Genomic DNA, 27,130 nt, shown 5'->3' with positions numbered 1-27,130 from the left:
ACGCCAACCTGCAGGGGCCACTATTCCAAGCAGACAGCATCTGGCTACTGGTAAATACAGCATACCGATAGCATATCCAACACCTGTATTCAGCCATACACCATGCACTACAGCATGAGCATGGGCTGACTCTCTTTTGATGGTTTTCACAGCCACTGAAGCGATGCCAAATATATTAACTGTCTCACTGCTGCTTTCCCACTTCAGAATGCGTGCACTACAGCAGCGTTTATCTAGCCGGACGTTCCATTCAAATCCCTCTCAGATATAGCGACAGATCTGGTACAGTCAGCAGCATTCTTCTGAGGGGCCTGGTGCCCTGGGCAGCAGCAAAGCCATTCACATTCAAGTTACAATGTCAATAAGGGGCACATGCCAGCCAGAGACTGCCCTGATGTGGGGATGCTGATGAAAAACGTGCAGCAGTAAAAGCTAGCTTCCCTGACGGCACATCAATGCTCTAGGACTTTCCAGAGGGGTAGCTCTTGACTGGAAGTAGATCTGTCCCCTGAAGCTTTAACAGCAGGCCCCACTAGCCCCTCGGTACAAGTAACTGACTCAATCCTAGTTTCATAAGGTACAAATGGCAGCAAAATGAGCTGCGCTGTGCACTTGAGTTTCATTAGCAATAGAGTGCAGAGCATCTTTTGTGGGCAAACGGGAAAGCACCTCTCTCCTGTGGGGTTTCAGGATTTTATTTATCTATTGTTAATTTTCAGTCCATACTGCTTCAGCCAGGTATAATTTCATACATGGGGGTGGTGAATAAAGAGGATGTGTTTCCATTGAAGCCAGAAGGCACTTGAGATCAGCAGCATTAAATACATTTTAGCTAAAGTTGGCGGACGTGGATTCCAGCGAGCTAAAAGAGCATGATTGTTTCATACTTGCTGCCTTTTAGGAAGCCAGCTGAGAATTTTCCGCTGAGCAGGCCTTTTTGCTCCCTGCATTGCCTCTTGTTTTCCTTGGGGTTGGAGGCTGTGCAGAGAGCAGATTATGGCAATCCAAGGCCGTAGGCACACAATGTCCCTGCCCCCCCCCCCCCCCCAATCGGGTAGGGTAGGGAGCTCCCCACCCAGAAAGACTGGAGCAGCAGTGGGGGCCCTATTATCGCCCTCAGGAGCAGCAATGGCACTGTACTTACCCCAAGAGTCAGGATGCATCAGCTTGGGTGAGAAAGCTGCACCCACTACACCATCCTACTGCTCAGAGCCTCTTGTTGGGGTGGAAAGGCCCCCAGTTTCCACAAAGCAGCCGGTCTAGGTGTTAACTAGTGCTGGGTGAAGTTTTTCAGACAAGTAGTTTATTTGATATAAAAAGCAGTTTCAGTCGACCCAAAGCTATTTGCGAATTTAACATGGATTTGTCGGGCATATTTGAGTGGGGAAAAAAGCTTCAGGCCAGAGGAGGTGGTGAGGGCTTACCTTTCAGCCCAGTGGTTAGAGTACTCACCTGGGATGTGGGAGACCCAGGTTCAACTCCCTGAAAAGTGCCCTGACCAGCCGTGCTCTCTCTCAGGGCCAATGACTAGTCAAGGATGTATACGAAATAGAACAGCTTCACCAGGAGAGACTGAGACGTTCGTAATCCAAGAATAACCTATCGCCTGGTGGTTAGGGCACTAGGAAGGCCTGGGGTTTAAATCCCTATGTAAATATTGCCCACCTCTAGAGCCAGCTCCCAGCTCTCAGATGCACGGGGAATTTCCCCCTCTCAGACCTATTGGCTCTGGCTCTGCAGCTTCAGAAGAAAATTGCAACCACCCTAGGTTTTATTGTTCTCTCTTACTGTCCACCCACTTTCCAGGATTACAGGGTAAGGCCCTTTCAGCTCCAGACCCAGTTTCATTCACTTCACTCTCTTGAGCCTTTGCATCCTGCAGCATAGCAACCTGGTACTTGAAGCAGTGGGGGCTTTTAATGGCCTGCAGTGTCTGCAGAATGAAACACCAGTAAAGACGGGCACTAAACAAGAATTGGTATTACAGTCAAAAGGAAAATGGATCTTCTCTTCTCTTTCAGGAAGCTGCTGAGCATGCATACGCTGCTGCAGCCTGCAGAAAAACACAGCACCATCTGTACGGAAAATTAAAACGTCCCATTCCAGTTCTAGTTAACATTTCACACTTCTGCAGGGACAAAGGCTCAAACTTCAGTTTGCTGAAGCAGCAGCTGTACTAACTGGCATGAAAAGGAACAAGCCACAGTTGAATATACAGGGGCACCCCACAGAAGTAAGCTTCCAGCAGGCAAAGTTTCCATTTTGAGCAGAGAGGCAACTGCATAGATCAAATTGCATTAGTGCATGCTGGGAGCTAGTCTCTGGCAGCCGCACCTCCACATTAGCGCTTAGGGCTGCTGCAATTTTCTTAGTGTAATAATAAATTACTAATACCACCACCACAACCACCTAGCTCTTATATAGCACTTTGCATAAGTAAACCTCAAAGAGCTTTACAAAGGGACGTAAGTATTAAAATGAGAGGTCAAATTGAATCTACTGTGAAACCCAAGAAAAATCTGGAAGAGAGCCATGGGAAACTTTAGTAGATTGGTTCATTAAAGAGAAAGGATGTTTCACTGGTTAAGATAGCCTAGGACTTGAAAGACATGAGTTCAAGTCCCTGCTCTGCCACAGACTTCTTGTGTGATCTTGGGCAAATCACTTTGCCTCTGTGCCTCAGTTCCCCATCTGTACAATGAGGACGGGATCATAGAAATGTAGGACTGAAGGGACCTCAATAGGTCATCTAGGCCAGTCCCTAGCTCTGAGGCAGGACTTTGTATTATCTAGACTATCCTGACAGATGTTTGTCTAACCTGTTCTCAAAAGTCTCCACTGATGGAGATTCCATAACCTCTCTAGGTCATTTGTTCCAGTGCTTAACTACCCTGACAGTCAGGAAGTTTTTCCTAATATGTAACCTAAATCTTCCTTGCTGCAGTTTAATCTCATTCCTTCTTGTCCTGTTCTCGGTGGATAACAGAACTGCCCTGCATCACAAGGGTGTTATGTTATGACACAAGAGTGTCATTAAAAGATTGGGGGGTGCTTGGATATTTTGTTAATAAGGGCCAGATAAGTGCCTAAGGGATCAATTTATCTTTCTTAAGGTCTGACAACCCTGCTGGAATGCTGAAGGTCTGTTTGGTGCTACAGAAGAGTTATCCCTTGCCAGCACGGACATGAAGTATTCAGACTTACCACAGTATTGGTTACAGTTTAAGGTTGGTCTACAAAGCCTTCCCTGTTTGGATTTTAGCTAGCTTAGTACTGCCATTCCCTGCTCCCAGTGGGGTGTTTGCACTAAGCATACATGTATTCAGACACTGGGGATCTGGAGGCAGAGCACTCACCTCTGGAATTCACTTCCCCTACACTAGCCTGAGAGAGGCTAATTGTAGTGAGTGACCTTCAGCGCATGATGCAGTTATTTATTCTGGTAGCACTCTCCGTATGCTGGGTGCTGCCCACATAGCTAGGACAGGGACTATCTAAGATGATACGTGACACACGAAGGCTGGAGGAGAGGAATGCAATCAAAAACATGTCTGATTTTTATATACATTTTAAAATGAAACACCCAATAACTATACCAACTGCCCCTCCACCCGTCCAGCGTTAGCTGGCCAGTTGCATGTAGGCATCACAGAAGTGTATCTTGAGAATGAACTGGAAGGACGTGAAGGCAGTGGCCTTTTGAATCTGTTCAGGGAAGGCATTCCATGCCTAGGGGGAAGCATGATGTGGATATGCAGGAAGACCCATTTGGCATCATTGACATAGCAGAGGGATGGGGGGGGAGCAAAGAAGAAAGGGTCAGAGTTGCCAGGAGCCTTGACAGAGGACAAGAAATTACAATGTGACAGGGCAGAGAACGGAAATCAGTAGAGGGATTCACAGAGGAGGTAAGACACTCTAATGATGGATAAGGAATATGAAGTCGGCTGCTGTATTTTGAATAGACTGTAGAGGGCCAACACAAGCAGGGAGGCCGGAGGGTGGGGGAAGGTGCAATAAATCAACCTAGGAAACAGTGACAGCCTAGATGGGAGTTTACATGAAGCTACGTCTACACCTGGAGCTAGGGGTGTGATTCCCAGCTCGAGTAGACACTCTTATGGAGCTTGTGCAGTAAGAACAGTAGTGTAACCGCAGTAGCATGGGCAGCAGCAAGCAGTGGCATGGAGTAGCTTCCCCAAATTATGTACCCATGGGATCTAGGCAGGTTTGTGCTTGGCTGGCTAGCCCATGCCATCACTCACTGCTGCCCAGGCTATCATGACTACACGATCATCTTTAGTGCACTCACTCAGAGAGAGCTAGCATGAGTATGTTTACCAGAGCTAGGACTCACCCCCTCTCCCCCCCCACCAGCCCCAAGTGTAGACATAGCAGGAGAAAGGGCAATTGCATCTTTAGAAGAGAAGCTCTCCTAGGCCATTGTGCTTGCGCAAGACTCAGCAAATGGGGTAGAAATCCCAACGAAGGCCTTTGCACTACCAGACTATAGATATTTACTATCAGTAGTAACTGCCGGAACAGCGGAGGGCGGGAAATGAGTAGATGCTACTACGGAAGTTCTGAATGAATATTACATCTAGAGGTTTGACAATGGGATCATTTTTAGGAGTAAAATAAACTACCATTTATAGACTCTCTAGTAATAAATAAAATAAAATAAAAAAATAATGATAATAGGGTTTATATCTAGCCTGCAGGCTGCATCCACAAGATGGCAGCATGACATGAACGCTGCTCAAATTCCCAAGAAAGGGTGGTGCGCTCTAAGAGGACTTATGCAGCACACTGGGCAGGTAGCCCAGCACTACTAGACTCAACACTTCTATAGTGCATTCTGCCAGAGGGTTGCCAAGAGTTTTACAAAGCTCCGTTCTCTCTCCATTCTACAAATGGAGAAACAGACAGGGTAAAGGATTTGCCCAAGGTCCCACACCACGCCAGTGGCAGAGCCAGGAAAGTCTGACCCCCAGACCTGGGTCTAACCACTAGGCCAGTGATTCTCAACCTATTTACCATTGTTGGCTGCATGCAATACTACCTGTATGGTCCTGCAGCTGTCACACAGGCCACAGGTGCGTGCTGACTGGACGGCAGGTTGAGAACCACAGAACTAGGCCATGCCACGTTATGTAGACTGGGAGAAAGTAAAACCCTGGTAACAAGCAGGCAGACGTGGCTGGGGAGTTTTCCCTCTTTAAAATGTAAGTAGGCATCTAAACTGCAAGCAAGCAACAGCCCTAACCATGGGTGCAAAGAGGAAGGTGCAATGCAGCTGCCAGACCTGAGAGCACAGTTCGCCATTTGTGGTCACATACCCAGAAACTTGGCTTTGTATTTTTATTCAATTTGAAAAATCTTCTTTGTAAAAGAGAAAATGCCCAAGTCCGCACAAACCGCTCAGCAGGGCAACGTGTGCCCAATGAGCTACAGAAAAGGGATAAAAGCCCCTTTTGCCTGGTAAAGGGGTCCGGCGGGGAACCTGACCTGGGGTGATAATTTAAGATGTTCCATTTTGTGAAATATGGAACATTTCTGAGGTTAGAAAATTGCTTCTCCTAAGTGTTTTGTTAGTAGACAGCACTAAATTACCTCCTGGGGTCGGCACAGCGGTTTCCCTGCAGTCAGAGGCAGTGACACCCCTCCCTCCAATACGTAATTGCTTTCTGAATGAATGGCATTGCCCTCTTGTACCCAGCCCTTTAATAATTTAGCTAGAGAAGCTATCCTCTAGGTCGAGCTGCAGGACCGGGACGCCAGTCCCAGTTCATCAGGGATGGGGCGGGTGGGTAGTTGTGTTACACAGCATCTGTTCTTTGCAGAACAAATTCATTACAGCTTTCCCTTTGCTGAGGGTACTTTGCTACCCATCAGTCTATACCACATGCTGCGTAGACAGCTCTGCTTTACCTCTCTGTTTCTTCTTTCACTGCAGCAAACTGGGCTGACTGACGGTTTGACCTTGTCTGGTCCTGCACCTTCTCGCTGCTCTCCAGCTCTTGCTCCAGGGAGGAGCTGGTGCTGCCCTCCCGGCTGACATTGCTGCTGCGCCCAGGGCTGTTTTCTGTGGAGGCCCTCGGTGATTCTGTGTTCTGCTTCAGGGTCTGGAGCTTGGCCAAAGGGATAATGTCACAGTTCTGTGGCCGGTGCCACACAGTCCGCTGGGTGGTGGCATTGTAGTAGTAGAACCGTGAAGTGTTCGGGTCAAAGAGTTCCCACCACTGGTTCTCGTTGGTGCGCTTTATGCGGACCCCACAGGGCGGATCCCACACACACTCCCCTGTGATGAGGTTGGCGTACATGCGCTCCCGCGTTCGAGGCTCTATGATTTCCACCCATTCCAGCCTGAGGGAGGAGAACAAATGAAGAGGGACACTTAAAAAGCTGTAGCAATTGACCAGAACCAGCTAGGAAGGCAGGGTGGAGAGCAAAGGCTGCTTGGAAGGCATGAGAGTCAAGTTTCCCCCAACCCTGACTCACACTGTCCGTATACAAGGCTATGGACTCCAGAGCATCTCCCTTAAAATGCATCCCTTCTGAAAGGCCTCTCTGCCCCTTCCCCAGCCCACAGCACAGAGGGGAAGGAGCTAATCTGATGACCATCTAAAAAACTAGACATGCTTTTTTTTTTTTTTTTTTTTTTAAATCAAAGCACTAACCAGACCTGCTACATTTTTAGCACTCACACCCTTTTCCTCTCGCTTCCTGAACCATACCACTACCCTCATTAGCACATTGTCTATTCTGATTCTAAATTTCTCAGGACACAGACTGGCCTGAGAAATGCTTATGCTGTTGGTACTCACAAATAATAAAGAAATACAGAGGAATAAAAAGGTGATGTTAAGAGAGTGCAACAAAATCCAGCAACCACCACCAATAATATGGAAATGGACTCACTTTCTATAAACAGAACCACGGCAACTAGTGACTGCAGTCCAGAGCACCAGATCTGGCTCCTTTTTAGCTATTTCCAAGGGAATCATAGAAGCCCTCTTTTTTGGCAGGAGTGCAGCAGACTTTCAGACAACACTTCTGAGCATCACTGGGTTTCGTGAGCATAAATTTAGTACTATGAAAACGAGGAGCTAAATCCTGCACAGAGGCTGTTACGATGCTGCTAAGAGCTGTAGCAAGCTTCTCGTGCCGTACAACTATGCCAATGAACCTCGAGCCCCACCTTCAGCACCTTTTACCTCTCTATTACTAACCCCCCCAAGAAGTCAGCTGCTGCCCTTGCTCCCCACCTAGAGCACACCCTGCTATTTCATTCCTGGGACCCCAACAAAGCTCTGCCGGCATACATGCCTTAATCTCGACTTCCAGCACCCACTGCTATGCCAGTTCTGAGTCTCTGGAGCACAAACCTGCATGAGTTCTCTCACTTCACACCCTCTAACATATTAATGTGATTCCAGCACATGCTGTTGGCCACCTGCCATGTTTCCTAATTCACCACTCTCCTGGACCCGCCTTCTTGGAGGTCTATTGGCTAGCAGCAGCTACAACTGCTCTCCAGCTCAGAAGCACTGACAAACAGACCCAGCTGCAAAAGGAAACTGACTACCATTGCACAAATCCTACTGTGGGTCCTCCTGCAGCAGACTCCAGGTCTCAAGAACTCCATGCAGAAAAAGGAACCAACAAACCCGAGCAGGGGAATTGTGTACACACGGAAGGGATTAGAATGCTTCCCTCTGCTGTAGCCCTTTAGAGTATGTCGACACTGCACCACGGATCAAGCCTCCTGGCCCAGACAGACAGACAGACTCCTGCTAGCAGGGCTCAAGCTGGCACACTAAACATAGCAGTGTGGATGCTGCTGCTGGCTCAAGCCACTCCAGCTGCAGTGCAGACATACCCACCGTATGTTAAGTACTACTCCTGGCTGTGCAGAGCCAGACCAAAACACAGCAGAAAAGAAAAAGGTTGAGCAGACAATGGCTCATCTCCCCCCAAGATTTGGACACCCAAGCGTCCAGGTGAGCTACTATTTTTCGTAGCCCACTGAGCTACCAAACAAGAAAACAGTTTCACCCTGCTCACTAAAGCAGGTTCCTTGCTCATGCAGGGGAAAGGGAGATTTAAAATAATACCCATGGATAGAGGCTCACTCCTCCCCAGCCCAGTCAGCAATATTTCCAGGAGCCACAAATAGGAGATGCATGGCAGCTCACATGTGCTGCTTGGCTTATACTGAGCATGCTCCGTAACACTGTGAAGCCGGCTGCCCTCACTCTTCCTCATGGCATTCTCTGAGGATCAGCAGGCTAATAATGCTGGGAAACATCTTTGTTCCACTAGGAGTTTTCCCCTTCTCTACATCATTATTTCCCCTGCTTTTGGAGACTTTATGGCTCTCCTGCTTTCCCCCCAGCCTTTTAATTTATCAGGTCTATTACTCAACTTGCACAGCTCAATATATTACCCCTCCCTGAAACAACGGATCAATGGCCAAGGTACATTCACCTCAGCCACTCACTTTAATACAATTGACCATAAGTGGGAGGCGAAGGGGAAAACAATCCATCCAAATAACAAAGATCTGGGAACAGCCAGCATTCCACAATTGTGTCCACCAGGCCTAGAATCAAATGAATCAGGGAGGCCATGGGTCCTGCAGGGCTGCCCAGAGCCCATCCCTCTTCACACTAGTGATCTCAGCCTTCTACAAAGCATGTGCTGCTTTGCGTTTTGAATCTCTGAATCGTTGAGAGCAACTAGGAAGGGGGAAAAACGTTTCACCATCACATTTTCTCATTTGTCTTTTGCTAACAGCAGCATGCTGAGTTTAGAACCTATTATGCAGAAATAAAGAGCCACTGTAACCACAAGTGGAGAGAGAGAAGAGAGCCAGCCTCTTCTGGAGTCACTTTGGTCTCAGTTGTAATACCCAACATTCCTACAGTGCCACCTGAAAGGGGCTGACAGCTATTAACCAGTTCAGCCTAGGCAGTACCAGTATATCAGTAGCACAGTATACGCATTTCAGAAGGGGAACTGAGGCCCAGACAGCCCATGGTCACACCAAGTCAGTGACAGATCTGGGATTTGATCCCAGAAGCCCCTACCTCCCGGTCCTATGCTTTAGCCACACACCATCCTTTCACTGGTGGAGCTGTCTTGGCACTCATCACCTTGGAAAAGCTGCTCTTTCATTGAGTTGAGCGCCCAAGTATATATAGGGCCTCATGCATCAGTGCCAACATCTTTACACTGTACCTGGGAGCAGGTGGGAATCACGTGTAGTTGAGAGCTGGGATTTGCATATTCCATTCATCTCATGCTCCCTCCAGAAATGTGGCCCTGCCAGGCCAAAGATTTGGAAGATCTTACAAGACATCTAAGGCTTAAGCCATCACCTGGGCCTTTGATCAGGCTCCTCACAACTAGTGAAAGTCGAGAGCATCTGCAAATTCCACCAGGAGTCAACTTCTCCTTTCCAGGGTGAAAGCCAACATCCACCCTAACACATGCCTAATACAGTCCGGCCAATGCTAAACCATGTCTTGATGTTAGCAATTGCCTAGTGTCCAATCCACTCTACGCCCCTCATGCTTCTCAGCAAGCTAATTAAAAAGCCAGCAGAGCTATGTCCAGTTCCACCTGTCCTCTGGCAAGATCTTTGATCTCTCCCCTCACCAGACAGCAAGATAGAAATATCCAATCTTGCATTTAAAAATGGTCAGTGACTGAGAATCAACTAAGACCCTGGGTAAATTGTTCCTCTGGTTAATTACTCTCATTCTTAAAAACTATGCTTTATTTACACTAATCCTAATGCTTGGTGAAAACGCACTGGAACCAGCTCCATTCAGAGACTCAATTTAGAGACTTAATGGATTTAATATTTTCTTCAAAACCATTGTATCCAAGTAAAAAGATAGACAAAGGAACAAGCTTCAGTCAAATGGCATGTGAAATGCGCACACCCTCCCTCACTTCCCTCCAAGAAGAATACAGGATTAAAAATACAAGAGGCTGGAAGAATGCTAATGCCCGCCATGTCCCGTTGCTGTAGAAACCCTGCAGTGGGCGTACTTCAGAGATCTGTGAGGGCAGCCTGCCTTTCAGGCCCTTAGCTCCACCTTTCAAGTTATTTGAAACAAATATCCTGCCAGTTTTAATTGTCCTGGCACTGATTACTGTGTATTCAGTGCAGATGCAATGACATGTCTCCCTGGAAACAAATGGTTTTGTTACACACCCATAACAGAAAGTCAGGAAACACCACCACCCATGGTCATCTACGGCAATAAAGGGAGCCTCATTCTACACACAGTAATTAGGCCCTGACACTTGGGCATGTGATGAGGATTGCATAAAACTATAAAAGATTCATTATTGTAAATACATGAGAACATCACTGCTCTATAGTGGATGGAATCAGAACTGCACAGCTATGACAGACCAATCAGCCTCACCTCAGTCTCTGGAAAAATCATGGAGCAGATTGGCAAGAAATCCATTTTGAAGCACTTAGAGGAGAGGAAGGTGATCAGGAACAGTCAGCATGGATTCACCATGGGCAAGCCATGCCTGACCAACCTGATCGCCTTCTACGATGAGATGATGGTAGGTAGAGGTGAAAGAGAAATAAGTGTCTGGGAAACGGAAAGCTTCTCCCTGCATCCAGTCAGGTTAGAACAAGGAACAAGCTAAGCAGCTCAACCAGTTACTCACTGCAATAAGCTTGTAACAACGGTTGTCATGTTGCAGAATCCTTTCTTGAAAAATATTCTCGGTACTAACCTCTCCCTTACCAGAGCTATATGAAGCTTTAATCATGAAACTCGGTGCCTAGCAACATGTGCAGTTGTAACCATGAACTCCGAACAGGATGTTTGATCCAGAACACAAGTGCTAGAGCCAGATGGCTTCGTTCAGTGAAACAGGCTACTTACTGGAGAACATTAAACTTTGTATATGGAGGGGGGGAAAAGGTAGGGAAAGGCTACGGGGAAGGGGTGTCTTCGCAATCACTGTAAGAAATTGGAATAACTGTCTATCAGCTTTTTAAAATATTTGAATAACGTTTGTAGTCTTCTCATGCTAAAAAAATGAGATGACTGGCTCTGTGGATGTGGGGAAAGTGATGGACGGGATACATTTTGACTTTGCAAAGCTTTTGATACGGTCTCCCACATGATTCGTGCCAGCAAGTTACAAAAGTATGGGTTGGATGAATGGACTATAAAGTGGATAGAGAGCTGGCTCGATTGGGCTCAATGGGTAGTGATCAATGACTCGATATCTAGTTGGCAGCCGGTAAAAAGCAGAGTGCCCCAGGGGTCAGACTTGGGGCTGGTTTTGTTCAACATCTTGATTAATGATCTGGAGGCTGGGGTGGATTGCACCCTCAGCAAATTTGCAGACGACACTAAGCTGGGGGAAGTGGTAGATTTGCTGGAGGGAAGGAATAGGATATAGAGTGACCAAGAATTGGGCCAAAAGAAATCTGAGGGGGTTAAACAAGGACAAGTGCAGAGTCCTGCACTTAGGACAGAAGAATCCCATGCACAGCTACAGACTGGGGACCGACTGGCTAGGCAGCCGCTCTGCAGAAAAGGACCTGTGGGGTTACAGTGGACAAGAAGCTGGATATGACTCAACAGTATGCCCTTATTAGTAGGAGCATTGCCAGCAGATCAAGGAAGATGATTATTCCCTTCTATTTGGCATTGGCAGGGCCTCATTTGGAGTACTGTGTCCAGCTTTGGACCCCCCACTACAGGAAGGATGTGGACAAATTGGAGAGAGTCCAGCAGAGGGCAACAAAAATGATTAGGGGGCTGGAGCACAAGACTTATGAGCAGAGGCTGAGGGAGCTAGGCTTGTTTAGTTTGCAGAAGAGAAGAGTGAGGGATGATTTGACAGCAGCCTTTAACTACCTGAGGGGGGGGAGGGTTCCAGGGAGGATGGGGCTAGACTGTTCTCAGTGGTGGCAGAGGACAGAACAAGGAGCAATGGTCTCAAGTTGCAGTGGGGGAGGTCTAAGTTGGATATTAGGAAAAGCTTTTTCACTAGGAGGGTGGTGAAGCACTGGAATGCATTACCTAGGGAGGTGGTGGAATCTCCATCCTTAAGGGTTTTTAAGGCCTGGCTTGACAAAGCCATTGCTGGGATGATTTAGTTGGGGTTGGACTAGATACCTCCTGAGGTCCCTTCCAATCCTAATCTTCTATGATTCTATGTTTCATAGGCCCTGTACTGCTATTTTTCAGCTCCTGTGGCAGGGGCCAGCACTTTCAGAGCAGCAGTTTTGTCTCCAGTGCTATTGTGATGTTCCAAGTAGCTATGGCATGTATCATAGTGACAACTGTGAAATTGTGTGAGAGCCTGTACAGGTTTGTTAAAATATAATGACAGATTAGGTGAGAGTTTGAGATTTCTAGGGAAATCCAGGTAACTGACAAATTAATATTAACTGTCTAAGAAAAACTATCACTACCCCTTTCAGAGAGAGGAGGAGGTATCTCTGAGCTTTTAGTTTCTGTGCCCAATGTAAGTCTCAAACTCTGCTTTCCTGCTCATCTGCAATTGCCTCCAGAACAACTCCATGAAGGAGACCTAGCCAGTCAGCATTGCTACACTGCTGCTACAGCGGCCAGCTCATCTAGTCAGATGGCTAGCAATAATTCAAACTTTACAAATCTTCTGCTAAACAGCCTCTAACAACTTCAGTAATAGTAGTAGTTGTCTGGAAAAGTTATGTTGACAGACAATTTTACCACCCATAGACACCTGTAACAGCGGTGTTCTTTCACAGCACCCAAGAGTTAAAGTTTGGGGAACTTTAAGTACCCTAGTGACACTGCGGTAATTATGAAAAATGCTAATTTCAATCACTTTAGTGTTATTTTATAGCTAAGTGGTTCATTGGCAAACCAGGTTAGAGGGGAAAATAGTGAGATAAGCATATTTCTTTATCAAAAGCATAACAGGGTCAGAAGTTGTCATTGACTCATGGTTCTGTTTAGATTAGAATGAAATGTTTCACAGTAGAGGCCTGTAACATATGCAGCGCAAGTGCACAGAAGATGGAGTTCGTTTAATGTGGTCTGCTTACAAGTGTAATTTTCCTCTTGGTCCCAGAGCAGATTGCGCCATGTGGCATACTACAGATCACACATTTTAGCCTGCATACAAAACAGTTCACTCATCACAAGTTAATATCCTTCTAAAGAGGGAACACGTAGGGGCTTGAAAGGATAAAGCAATTTTACCTTCACTAAGCATCTCTTAGGTTTTAAGATAAACAACAACAAAAGTAATTCCAATGACTGCTGCTCTGGCTGGCTTTGGAGACTTTCTATATTGCTGTTTCACTAGAAAAAAATTTAACCAAGGAAATTGAGAGCTGCTCCTGAGTGCTCTATTGTGCTGTGCTACTAAGGAAGAAATCATTTTCATTGCAAGACAACAGGGGCACTCAAACTTATCCTAGCTCAAGCCTGCATGAGCAACTCACAGGAGTGCACCTCGTTTGTACAAAATGAAGTAGATGCTTACAGTTCAATTATCGGAGAGCTTCAATATAGATGAAAAATGGTTATGAAAATTAATCTTGATTTTGCATTTACTGTATTTTAGGAGATAATTATTTGCAAAAAAAGCAAATGCAATTTAAGGTTGCATTAACAAAGACATATCATGGGATCTGATAGCACCGCTCTACTCGGCATCGGTTAAGCCTCAGCTGGAATAGTGTCCAATTTTGATCACCAACATATAGAAAGGATGTATAGAAACTGGAAAGGATCCCAAGGGGAGCGACAAACACGATCAAAGGGAGGGAAGGCAAGCCATCTGAGCAAAGGCTGAAGGAACTATGTATATTTAGTTTGGAAAAAGAGGAGATTAAGGAGGGATATGATGTCTCCAAATACTTGAACGGCTGCCATAAAAAAGTTGGCGAAAAGTTGTTCTTTCTTGCCACAGAGGGCAGGACAAGAGACAACGGGTTCAAACTACAGCAGAGCAGATTAAATCTCAGGGAAAACTTCCTAACTGTAAGAACGGTAGGACAATGGAACAAACAGCCTAAGAAGCTTGTGGAAGCTCCTTCACTGGAGGCTTTCAAAAGGAGGCTGGATAGCCACCTGCCTTGGATGGTTCAGAGTAAGACAACAAATCCTACATTTTGGCAGCGGGTTAGATTAGAGGACCCTGGCGCTCCCTTCCAACCCTGTGGTTCTATGATTTTCATGTAGATGCAGTTGCAGAATATGATAACTCACATGCTTACATTTTTGGTTACTATTAGGAAATCGCTGCTTCCTGTCAATCAGTGACAGGCACCAATGTCAAAATTCTAACTTTAAAGATGTTTTGCGTTTCCTGCCAGAGAGACAAGCAATGTAACAAAGAATTATTATAACCTTGTCCTAAGTATTTGTATGGCTCTCATCACTGCAGTATCTTCAATGCATTTATCCTCCCAACACCCCTGTGACATACAGAAGTACTTTTATCTCCATTTTACAGATGGGAAACCGAAGCAGAGAGAGACTAACTGAGATGCGGGGGAGCTGCAGGCAAAAGCAACCCTTCCCCCCCCCCCCACAAGCTTTTTGCACTTGCTCAAAGTTCCATAGGCTGCGGAGCCAGGGGGATCATGGCCCAACTATTTTAAGCAGTGGTCCCATACTAAATCCGTACGGTGCTGCCAGAGATCACCCTGAAGGCATGGTCACAATGCCACTGAAATTCCCCCTGGCCACCCCCTCTGTATAGACAGGGCAGGAGTAGCAGTATCAAATGGTGTTGCGATCTGGCACACAGGGAATCTCTTCCCGTATGGCAAAGCGCAGAGCAGTCGGACAACGACTTGACTCCCGGCAGCACCAGCTCACACGCTGTGCGGGTAACAGTGTGGACACTCCCCCAAACAGGGGAGACCACAGTCCCTGCAGCAAGAGTGGGGGATCAGCAGGGACCCGAAGGGGGTACCTGCTGGGAGGGCTGTGACTGGAATTTGGTCTCCATCCCTCCCCCAAGAAATATCTAAATGAGTGCCACTGCAGAACAGCTTCTGCGGCTTGATGACATCACCAAGGACTTCAGCATCATTGGTGAGACAAAGTTTGCAAGAAGCACTGCCAAGGATTAGACAACTTTTTTTGTAATAATTTAAACGGAACATTGAAAGTGTTATTGTAATCTAAGGTACTAGCCTGTCCTGTTAAACGGCAGATTGTTAAAACACATTCCTGGAGAGCAGACATCAGCTAACCTAAGTGAACAGAAAAATAGTGGGATTTAATTTGTATTTAACTTTCTTAATGTTAATTAATTTGCCTGTCTCAAGACCATGCCTTGAATAGCCTTTTTTTTTTTTTTTTTTAAACGTGTCTGTGATAAAATACTTCTTTGGCTTCATAGGCCTTAAAATAACCTAAACAGTTTATAAATTGGCAGTGGTAAATTATCCATGATAAACTAAACAATTCAATCCTTAAACAAGATTCCTTTGCACATCTATGATATATTAAAAAATGACTTTACTGGATTTGGGGAATAACATACTTTGGTCTTAGAAGTGGTCTAGAGAAGTATTCCACACTGAGGCAGATCCACAGCCAAAGGTGTCATCTCTGTTGAAAGCTCTCCAAAGAGTAAATAAACACTGTTTACTGCTTGTGTTCCATTTCGTTTATTTTTCTCTTTTCCTTTCTTTAATTGGTCATAATTTTGCTTGTTGTAATTGTGGAGTCCTCTAAGATATGGCAAGAAACCCATCCAACTGAAACAATGTGCTTGAATTTGCATTAAAAGAGAATTAAGATTTGACCCAGTTTTTGTTTCTCTAAATGTTTTTAAAGTAATTTTTGGGATAAAATTACTTGGCTCTCTACACTCTTTTCTGCCCCACATCTGGAAATTACAGGTGCCATCACTAAATACTTCCCCTTCAGCCAATCAATCTGTCTTCCAGCCATGGAGCACTGCATGCTGGGACCAATGGTCAGCATGGGCCATGGTTTCATATTAAAAGGTAGCTGGCAAGCCATACTTTGATCTAGGAAATTAACATGCTAAAGAGGTCTGAAGATAATAAGATCTACCATCATTTTACAATATTGCCAAGCAAGATTTTTTCCAACTATATTTTCATTTCTTTCAGAATTTAAAGATCTGTGGTGATCTGATTCTTTGTTAAACATTCAGGCTCCATGCAGGACAATTTGGTTTATTATACACATTTCAGAGGGCACATGTTATTCTACTGCAATGTTTTAAATAAAACATTTGTTTTAGCTACAAGACAAATTGTAGTTCCTAGGCACGTCAGACCCTAGAAAGCTCAAGCTGATGAATACATGAGCAGAATCGACACAGAATTGCTGAACACCAGCAGTAAAACAGTATCCTCTACCCACCATGAACAGCTTCCAGAATAATAATATCAAAGAACTCCCAAGATGATGGCAAAAAAATCTGTTTAGTGACCTAGCCCTGCTTCTCCAGTAATAATTTCAGGGGCTGCAAGCACCTTTACACAAACAATTTCATTAAACTATACAAAACGTCAGCAAGAGGGTACAGGAGCTAGGGTAGCCAGAGCAGAAAGAAACAAGAAAACCAAAAGCTGTGATGGGAGTTACCAAAAAAAATTCTAGTCTTCAGTGCCAGTAGAAGTTACCGTTTTAATTCTAAGATGAGCATCAACATACTTGTATAGAAAGTAAACGGCTTATTATTAAAAGAAGCAGAGGCATCATGTGAAGAGCGTGCATGCAGTAGATTTTAAAAGCCTATAGGAAATAGGAATGAAGTCCTGTTTCTCACCTGCTCACTGTACTAAAAAAAGCCGCACATGAAACCACCAAGCTACCTACAGTGAGAATAAACATATCATCCTACAGCTCTAATTCTTGGCCTCCCATTACCCCTTCTCCTTCCCCTCCCAAAACTAATCTCCACCCAGGAGCCAATAGACCAGGGGTGGGCGAACTACAGCCCTCGGGCTACATACGGCCCATCTGAGCTTTTAATCAGGCCCTCCAGCTCAACCGGTGGTCACGGCACAGTGGCGGCCACTCCCCCTCCCAACCCTGCCCCTGTCCCACCAGGTGGGCCCAGTGGTGCCCTGGCCAGAGCACGATGGCCACTCCCCCCTCCCAGCCTCACGCCTTTCCACCCCTGCCCTTCTCCCACCACGTGGACCCAGCGGCGCCCTGACCGGAGCCGCTCCCGGCCCCAAGCAGCGCTGTGCGACGGCCGCTCCCCCTCCACAACCCCACCCCTCTGTATGGCTTGCCATACAATTTCTATATGCAGATATGGCCCTCAGGCCAAAAAGTTTGCCCACCCCTGCAACAGACAGCCAGTGCAGCACATGCAGTATTGGTGCAACAGGCTCACTCGTGTCACAGTGTTAATTTAGAACTAATCTTTCTGGAAGGGGCCATGATCTTTCTATACCTTCTGTTAAGCACCTAACCCAATTATAACCAGTGTTATAAAATAATTGGTTACTAAGCGCCCAAAAGAGACTATTGCTGTATTCATGGTAAGGCATAACTCTAGTTTAATTCTTCAAACACATGAGCTAAGAAGCCCCTCTCTGATTTTACATTGTTTAACAGGCTCTGCACAACTCCATCCTGCCGGTGTGTCTGCTCACTTATTAATGCCCACTCCCTTCCTGCCCAGAGGTATAGCTTGATAAATGGGTTACAAACATTCTGCATGAGCGTCATCTTCTGAATGGATTTAAGATATAGCCCTGCATAGAGCATGCTTTCACATACTGCATGGTGGGTAACAGCATGAGAGAACTTCACGCCTGTAAAACTAAACTGGTTCTTGATCAGAACTATTTACAGAGGTACTGCAACTGCAGTTAGTATTGAAGTCACAGGCCTACAGACTAACTTCCTCATGGCTTCTCCCAATTCATCTCTCCTGCAACCTGTGCTCCCCTCCTTAGGTTGCTACTCAAACGGCAGCAGACCAAAACAGAGGTAGCAGAAGCATGAATCACAGCAGCAAGCTCCACGTGTTTGAAGAGTTTGTGATCTCCAAGGAGGAAGCAGATGGGAGAAAACTGACCAGATCTCCAATATCTGATTAGATCCCCATCTTCTCTGATATAATCAGGCTCCCAAGTTGTGAACACTGGTAACAAAGAGCAGATGAACATGCTCAGAGGTTCATCACTCAGCCAAATATTCCAGTTTCTAGACACTGCCCTACCACAACCTTCTCGGTCTCAGACTGATTCTCTGTCAGCTTGTTTGCATCCATCCCCCAGTTTTAAGCATTCAATGACATTCAACTGTATTCTCCATGCTGGATAAGAAGAGATTTAGAAGTGAGCATCAGCAGCATCCAGAAAGCACTTCCACCCATCTCTTCACTAATACTGAACAGGAGGGGTGACAAGAGAGAACCCCAATGTATCCCACGTGAGAGTCCTTGGGATTGGAGAGCAATTATCCAACCCTGCACACTCTGGGATCTCTTATAGAGAGGCTGACTCATCCACTTCTGCAGGCATGCACAGTACAGAAGGCAGCCGATAGCTCAAATATCAGCATGGACACCTGATCTTTATCCATCACTAGGAGCAGCTCAGCCAACCAGGGTCACAAGAGCAATCCAGGTAGAGCCACCTTCTGCAGCTCTCAGTGCACTGGGGCCCACCGATGTGGATGGCCCATTGAAAGGCGAAGCTCCTCTGGACCATGAGCACATATGCATAGCCCAGTCTTGCACAGAAAACACTTTGGATGCTTAACACAACAGAAAAGCCATTTCCCAGCAGTTAGTGACTGGCTGGGTTAAGGGCAACTCAGTGCGTCACTTCAGTGTCAGCTACTCCAACTGCTCATGTGCTGAAGAGAAATGCTCTGCGCTGACACCTGGGATTAAAGAGATGGTTGCACTGGCTAACACTCACTAAAAGGATCCCACTTTAAACTAAGGACTAGAAAGGGGTTTACAAAACAAAACCCTGACTATCACCCCCTACTCGAAGAAAATTCGAATCCTCCTCAGGATTATCTTTAATGACCAACGACTCCTTAGACTCAGACTGGATTAGCCAGCATGCAAATCACTATAGTACAGTGTCTGAGAGATTAAGGCATTTGACTACACTCCTGAAGGTTGTTGGTTCGAGTCTCATTCAATCCCATTGAAAGGTCACTTCTCATTCGCTCAGCTGCAAAAGGGATAACTGGGGATGGGCAGCAATGATATTGGCCACATCATTCCCTTGTGTATCATTGGCTGTGAAACTGACGTGCTTTAACCACATCAATCCAATGAGCTATTTAGCTGGGGGAACTTTGAAATCACCATAGAACCATCAAAGTACAGACTTCAAAATGAACAATGGCATGGAAGGTCCATGCCTTCATGACAAATGAACATCCATCTGCATGCAGAAAAGAGTGGACTGTAGCCTTATCTATATGCAGCTGAACGTAGTTTATTTTGTGAGCTAACAGTAAACTATGAAGGGTTGTATTTTTTGCATGTGATATCAGAATTTCAGTGAAATTTGGCCTTGGACAGGGACTTCCTAACTTGTGTTGCAGTATATACACTTTCAGTCTCTTTCACTGTAACATCCAGGCATTCACTCTTTCAACATGCATCTAACGGATGCTAACCATTTTCTGAGGCTGCCTCTTTTAATGTTGGTCTCTTCTTTTAAGAATCAACTTTGTGCAACATTGGGTTACTCAAGGAAAATGTGAACTCTTTAACCTAGTAAGAGTGCTTCACCTTTCTATGTTTGAAAGTATTTGACCTAAACAGAGTAGATATGTTAGCAGTGCTGCTGCATGACTTGCTTTGGGAGTACAGTCTAGTCATAAATAGGCCATTTGTATCAGCAATGGTCTTGAAGAGTAGCCAGGAAGGGATTTTGGAATGGCAGCACCAACTGATCTCAACCTTTCTATAGAATCTCTCAGTGTTTTGGAGTTTTGTTGTGTTTTCATGCTAATAAAATTGAACTAAGTTCTATCAAACCCGAGAGCTATAAAAACACAAGCCAGCAGGAATCACACAGCTAACATCTGAGGCATCTGCCTGCCAACTTATTCACTCAACATAGAAAAGTTTTGCTCCTCTGTTTTATAATGACATTTAAGAAGCTACTTCCTATTGGAACACAATGTCCATTTCATTACTATTGACTGTGCAGTATAAACAGACCACCCGCTACCAAGCAAAACAAATGTCTATTAACTCCTACTGACAGTTTTGTAATACTCTTCATGTGATCTCACAAATCCCTTTGATTCATAGTGGGGTCATTACATAATGCCTAATCTTCCCAGAACAGTATAAGCCCCCTAGCCTTCTCCTTGACATTGTAAAGAGAAACTCAAATCCCCTTCTCTTCAAAGGGGAAGGGCATTAATACAGAGAGCAGGCAAGAGCCATCCACAATAGCAACCTTCTGCTCGTTGCTTTTAATTTGAGAGGGATAAGCACAAACTCAGACTAGTCCACAACTGAGATTCACTTTAATACGCAAGTTTGTTTCCCATGATGGGTTTAAAGAAAGTCTCTCTCTTGCTTTGTCAGCACTTTCACTGAAGCCTTTCCCTTGCTGAAATTACTGCAGATACCAGCAATGTCAAAAGAATGTCAGTATCTGCTCTGATCAGATCAAAGGTAGATAATGCATGTATATGGGTGCTAAGTAATGAGGATCCTCAGCTTTTATATTAAAACTAAAAGAGCTTGAGCCACAGAGTTTGCATCCACCTCTAACATCTTCCTATTTGAGGGGAGATCTGAGGTTTGGGTTGGAGCCCCCCTCCACCTCTAAGACCTCCATTTTCAGCAGTTACTGTCACAACTGTCAAAGCACAGACTGAAACTTAATATTTTCAGTCTGTTTGCCAGCACAGACGCAAAGGTTTACTTCCCTCTCCCTTAAGTATAGAAGTTACATAGTTAGCCCCATTATGCAATCTGTTAGGAAACCCAAGCTGTAACATACTGCAAATCAACTAGGGTGCACATGCCACTGCTTCTAGACAGAACTGATCAGCTTGCGTCATATGCCATATGTTAATACAGATTCCTCTTTCGCTCAAGGGATAGGGACCTGTACCTTTGAAGACGGAGGATTTGAGTTCTAACCCCACTGCTGCTATAAAGTTAGAAGTGATCAGTGTGCAGCAGTGACAACTGAAGTATGGCTTCCTGACTTACTTTGCAGAAGCAGCAGCCTCCCTCTCCAACTGACCTGATACGCTGGGAGAGGTTTTCTAAATTGCTTGGCTGCTTATCGGGGATTTTGCTGACTGTCTTGATCTATCACCTCCTCTTTCTCTGTATGGAGGTGGGGGGGGGGGGCTCAAGGAGAGAGGGAAGATAGGATCTTGAAGATGGGGAAGCAACCTAATAGGCTAGGAACTGCAGATAGCTGCTTCTCCGCCTTTGAGAGTCTACATTTAGACCCCTGCATGGAGACAAAATTTATTTCCGCATCCACAAAAATGGTCAGTACTCTAATTATGGAGTCTTCAGCAGCTTCCAAGAAGTATCCATATGTAATATCCCATTCTAATTGAATCACTGTAGTAATGATCCAGCACTGAGATTGTACTGCCGTGACTGTCTCCATCATAGGAGCATCCCTGCACATTTCCATTAAAATCCTTTTGCATTACACAGATTGGCACGACTATTGGCTATCTCCCTAGACTTGCACTGAAGCTATTTCCCTTGCACTCTCCCAGTATAACACCACAACTGCTGCTGAGTATTTTATTTTGCTCTGCAATATTATTTTAGTTCATTCCTGCCCCTTTTCATAACTTAATTGCAATCGGTTTAAAAAAACAGCAGCATGTTTAACCTTCTCCACTCCTTGTATTGTGATTTTTCCATAGTCATTCACTGAGTTGTGCTACCAATTAGCTACTCCTAAAACTATCAGGTTTTTATGTAGAGAAGTTTACGCCACAACTTCTTTATACTTCTCTGATTGAGTCTATATATTCCCACACAGGAATTATGATCTAGACATGAAAATCCCCTTTTGGCTTAATGCTACTGCCCAAAAAAAAAGTAATTTGCCCATTTAGCTCCTATGTAACAGATACCAGCCTGTCTCAAGTGCAGTGATTCACTTATTTCTGATCTCACCCTGCTATAAATCAGCATTGTCAGTGAAGTCAATGGAGTTTAAACCATCTCAGTGATGGTTTGAGGGGCAGCTGGCACTTTATAATCAAAAACGATTGATGTATATAAAAATTCATGTGCATGGTTTGATCATATCCTTCCCCACCCTTCATCTGTCACCTGATGCCTTAAGATCTTCTAGACATGTTCATACAGCCCCCAGGTGAACAGAGACGTGCTTTTCAAGTTGGATTTGAGATGTATTTTATGCACATGCAAAGCCCACTAGTTTGGGCAGTGTAGTTTATTGTTCTGTATTTCCCTCGTAAAGATTTCTGGTCCATATGCAGCTGGCCTGTCCCCCCCAGTCCAGGAAGCATTAAACACTACACCGAGAGTCTGGTCAGGCCCTTTCTTTATAAGACCATTTATTGGTTGCGCCAACAATTTTCAAGAAACTCCAAAACAAAACTGTTCAATAAATCCAACTGTTAACTTTCCTTGGCCCAGGGGCTTCTTTGCCAGAGCCCCCTACTCCTATTATATTCTATACAGGTTCTTATACCATATTCATCACTGTAGTATCTGAGCACCTGCCAGTAGTGTATTAAACCAGTGGTTCTCAACAAAGACTACATGTACCGCTGAGGATACTCAGAGGTATTCCAGGAGGTACATCATCTCATCTAGATATTTGCCTAGTTTTACAACAGGCAACATAAAAAGCACTAACAGAGTGAGTACAAATTAAAATTTCATACAATTACTTGATTATATTGCTTTATGTACTATACACTGAAATGCAAGTACAATATTTATATTCCAATTTATTTATTTCATAATTATATGGTAAAAAAGAAAGCAAGCAATTTTTCAGTAACAGGGTGCTGTGACACTTGTATTTTTATGTCTGATTTTGTAAGCAAGTTGTTTTTAAGTAAGGTGAAACTTGGGGTACTCATGACAAATCAGTCTCTTGAAGGGGGTACAATCATCTGAGAGCCATTGCATTACACAATGTGTCTCCATCCTTAGAGGTTTTTAAGCTGAGGCTTGACAAAGCCCTGGTTGGGATGATATAGCTGAGGTTAGTCCTGCTTTGAGCAGGGGGTTGGACTAGATACCTGCTGAGGTCCCTTCCAACTCTAATATTCTATGATTCTATGATACACATCTCATGTTTTTGTTCCCTCATCCTCTCTCCCTGGGGAAGTAGTACAGGCAGTGGAGTGCCTTGTATTAAAAAAGCAAACCCTACCAAAACATGTTGCTATGCGTTTGTTAGAGACGACCACGTCAAAGAAATGTGCCTGGCATTTGGAGCAGGAGATGAAGTTTGTGGTGGTCCTTTGCTCCTGAGCAAGTTCATTCCAGAGTCTTGGTGGATCTTCTCCAGCCATCTACCTGAAAGCCCCTTGCTATAGGAATAAACCTGCTTCCAGTAGCTCTCCACCTTAACTGAGCTCTTTCAGCCTTTATAGGATTCAGGTGCTCACCAGACAATCACCCAATCCCTTCCTATCTGGGGCCGATAATCCCCTCTACTAGGCCCACATGTCTGTAAACAGCTCTGCCTCAGAACAGGGCTGGCTGGCTCAAAAGCCCCCTGGCCTTTAAAGTGACAGACCACCTTGTTACAGTCCTCAAGGGCACTATATAATTCAGCAATGATATGAAAATTAAGCCTTCTGGCAAGTTTGGGGAAAAGCTCGCCCTCCATGCTCTGTACCTTCCTGATATCACTATGGTTACACATGGAATTCATGAGATTCATTGGCAAAAGAAATAGAAATGTTTTCAGATTCAAGGACATGATGCTCTCCACTTGAAAATATTTAGCCTCTCCTGGGTGGCCTTGAATTGAAACCCCATGTCTGAACTGCCCTGAACTTTGCTCAGCACCTCATCTGAATTGTGCAGCTTAGGCCCATCTCTTCAATTTAGTGGAGATTAGTCCTGCTCAGAGCAGGGGGTTGGACTAGACGACCTCCTGAGGTCCCTTCCAACTCTGATTCTATGATTTACCCCACTAAGGCTTTTGTAGTCTGTCAAGAGCATCTAAGTTTCCCCACTGGTAAATTAGTCACACACACAGCTCATTTGTACAGCAGATCTAACCTCTATTCTGCTATCTATGCACAGAAGTTTGGGAGTCACTCACTCAAAGAAATAAAACACCACAGCAGAGCTCTGCCATGCAGGTCCCAGAGGATTTTTTGTCCTTCAGGACCCTAAAATTCAAAACGATGGACTCCTTAGAAATACTTGAAAGATCAAATGAAAGGTTTGCCTATAAGCTTGCTTTGCAAGCCAAACCTTGTCCTGGTGGTTTAGTTTCCATTAAGAAATGACAATAGAAGAAATGTTTCCAAGAACAAATGTAATCCACACTTCCTCGCCCACAAGCATGCAGGAGAACAAGGAGGAGAGCACATTCAGTAAGAGACGGACACTGTACAAAGCCATCTACACTTCTCGGAAAGTCATACCACAACCTACTCTCTTCAGAAGTTAAACAAAATCTTTCACTCCCTCTATTTGGCAAAGTTGGTTCAATCCCCACCAACTAGCATGGAATTTAAGAGCAGAAAACAGAGATACAAGCAGATTCCATCATCTAACTTCCCTGGCAAGGAAATAACCTCAACTTTAAGCAGTACGTTAAAGGGAGCAAACAGGTGCCACCTACAGCTCCTGTCTTTCAAAAGAAGAAGCTACTACTAGGACAACTAGTTTGTAGAGCGTGGTAAATGGACATGAGGAACTCTGAGCTGGGACTATGCAGATTTATCCAGAGGAGGAGAGACTTCAGTGCAGTAGCATTCATGAGTTTTGAACTGTGCTGCCATCAAAGTTGGGACCTACTATACCAAGAGTCTGTTCCAAACCGATAGACCAAACTATGCAGATGAGGATGTTCTGTAACTGTGGGAGTGAATGGGCTATGCTGAGTATGCTCACCATGATGAATGACAGAGACGGAGCCAAATGCTCGAGTATTTAATCAATAGGGTCTTCGCCCCTTGACTCAATGCTTTACTGTACCCAAGCACTACAGGACTTTTGCATTTACCTTCAGACCAGGCGTTACTTTTTAAAAGTATGCACGCACCCTAGAGACTGTCATGGGCAGCTCCCCTGAAGTTTGCAATCACACAGACCTCCTCCCCTCCTGCTCAGTCACATAACATCCCGGTGGCAACTACAACAATTGGTTACATGGAAAATGAACATTACTTTCCCAATGTATTTTTAGTTCTCTTAGTGGAATTTGACAGCTGACAAGAAGCAAGAAGGGCAGCACCATGTGGATTGGCTAGCTCTGCAAATTACCAGCACGCATTCCATGGACAAGCGTTTGACAAATGCTGCTTTATACATCACACCTGCTGCACCATGACTTTGGGAAAGTTATGCACAGGTAGGAACATACACTGTCAAATCCTAAAGGCATTGTACACTATTTGAACCCTAGCAATCTCATTGTTCAGATGGATACACTGCTATGTCAAATGGTTGCTGCATTTTTTGTTTTCTACCAATGTAAACATGGAAAGATTTGCAATCCAGAGAATTTTGTTTTTAACCCAAATGGCTCACTATATTTGATTCTTGACTGATGCATTTATACTTAATCCATGTCAGACAGGGTGGGTTACACACTTACGTAAGTGCCCCAGATAGTTCACTTGAAGTTTTCACACCCACACCACGTATCTTACTTAGTTAGCCAATCTATTGTTCAACATGTCTAAAAGCCAAGCCCTGTAACTGCCAATAGTATATTTCTTCAGAGGGTTATAAGCATTTCAGTTCTTATCTTTTGCCCCTTTGACATCAGGGAATAAGGTAAGATTTGGCAATGCTGCCAATTTTTCAGACCTTCAGAAAACAGAATAAACTCAAAAATGGCTTATTTCCCCAAATGCTGATGTACAGTTTCAGTGTAGGTATTTATACTGCAACCGAGGCAGCAAAGGCCTGAATGATAGGGTTTCCTAACATTGCCCCAACTGGAAAGACCTCGCATCAGCCACTGGGAAAGACCACGTTGGAGAGGACAAAAGCATCTCTAAGTCTGATTGAAGAACTGAAGACCTGTGCAAGAAACCTGAAAATCCTCACCAGCCATGGGCTAATTCTGAAGAAAAAAACTTCTAGGAAACTCATGAAATTTAACTTAAGAAATACTATTTATGTAGGTTTTACCACTGGAGCAAGATTTATTGCCACTGCCTTGCATCTGACTCATGTACCATGTTGTCTAGCAAGGACATCATCAAGGTAAGGGAACAAAGGTCTCCTGCTTTAACCACACACACTGTGGCTAGCCAAAAGGCATAATTTCATACTGAGCATTGTGAGATACTTCTGAAACTACCAGTATGCAGTGTGTCCCTTCCTTCAGCTCCAGGAAATATATGCAGCCAGTCACCTTATCTTATGACAAGCACAACAGAAAACAAGAGCCTGCTACTAGGACATCGCTGGTACCTCTGAGGGCTAGAGACATGAAAATCTGGGTCCAGTAGCAACCTATGTTTAGGGCCCCCACATGGGGGGAAAAAGGTACGCTGCAACCCCCATGGGTGTGTGTGTGGGAGGGAGCCCGTGTTACAAGTTTGTATTGGGCTCGAAAAAATTATGCTCGGGCCTCCCTATGTTCCCTTATTGTAATTCTAACATCTTCATTACCCGTAAGAGGTGATGCTGCCACGGTACTTTTATTTCTACGTTTGTGAACTCCCCTAAAATCCACCTCAATTTTTTACTGCAGAGGTAACAAAGTAAGTGTACACTATTCAAATGTCTACTTTTCTCCAACTTTGGAGCACATACATTTCCAGGTGAAACAAGTAACCTCCTGAGCTTCTCCTTAAGATCCTCATCTCTCTCTCTCTCAATAGGCATTTAGCTATATAACCAAGCACACAAAACATCCTGTAGAGAACAAAACTGCATTACCACAGAGACTGGACTAGATGTTTTCAGTTCTAACTTATTT

General features: G+C 44.8%; 1 protein-coding gene across 6 annotated transcripts in view; it reads right to left on the bottom strand.

Moving 5' to 3' along the window:
• ARHGAP39 (Rho GTPase activating protein 39) overlaps positions 1-27,130 on the bottom strand; it is a 345,937-nt gene that overhangs the window by 238,059 nt on the left and 80,748 nt on the right. For all 6 annotated transcript variants that reach the window (XM_067560096.1, XM_067560095.1, XM_067560098.1 and 3 more), the window contains exon 2: positions 5,932-6,366. In XM_067560096.1, the coding sequence (XP_067416197.1) occupies positions 5,932-6,366 (435 nt within the window). The remainder of the gene's footprint in view (positions 1-5,931; positions 6,367-27,130) is intronic.

The sequence above is a fragment of the Emydura macquarii genome, unplaced genomic scaffold (genome assembly GCF_026122565.2).
Source record: "Emydura macquarii macquarii isolate MOO-44397 ecotype Brisbane River unplaced genomic scaffold, CSIRO-AGI_Emac_v2 contig_2246, whole genome shotgun sequence".
NCBI classification, from domain to species: domain Eukaryota; kingdom Metazoa; phylum Chordata; order Testudines; family Chelidae; genus Emydura; species Emydura macquarii.
The sequence above is the reverse complement of the archived record's forward strand: the minus strand, read 5'-3'. Positions and strand labels throughout refer to the sequence as shown.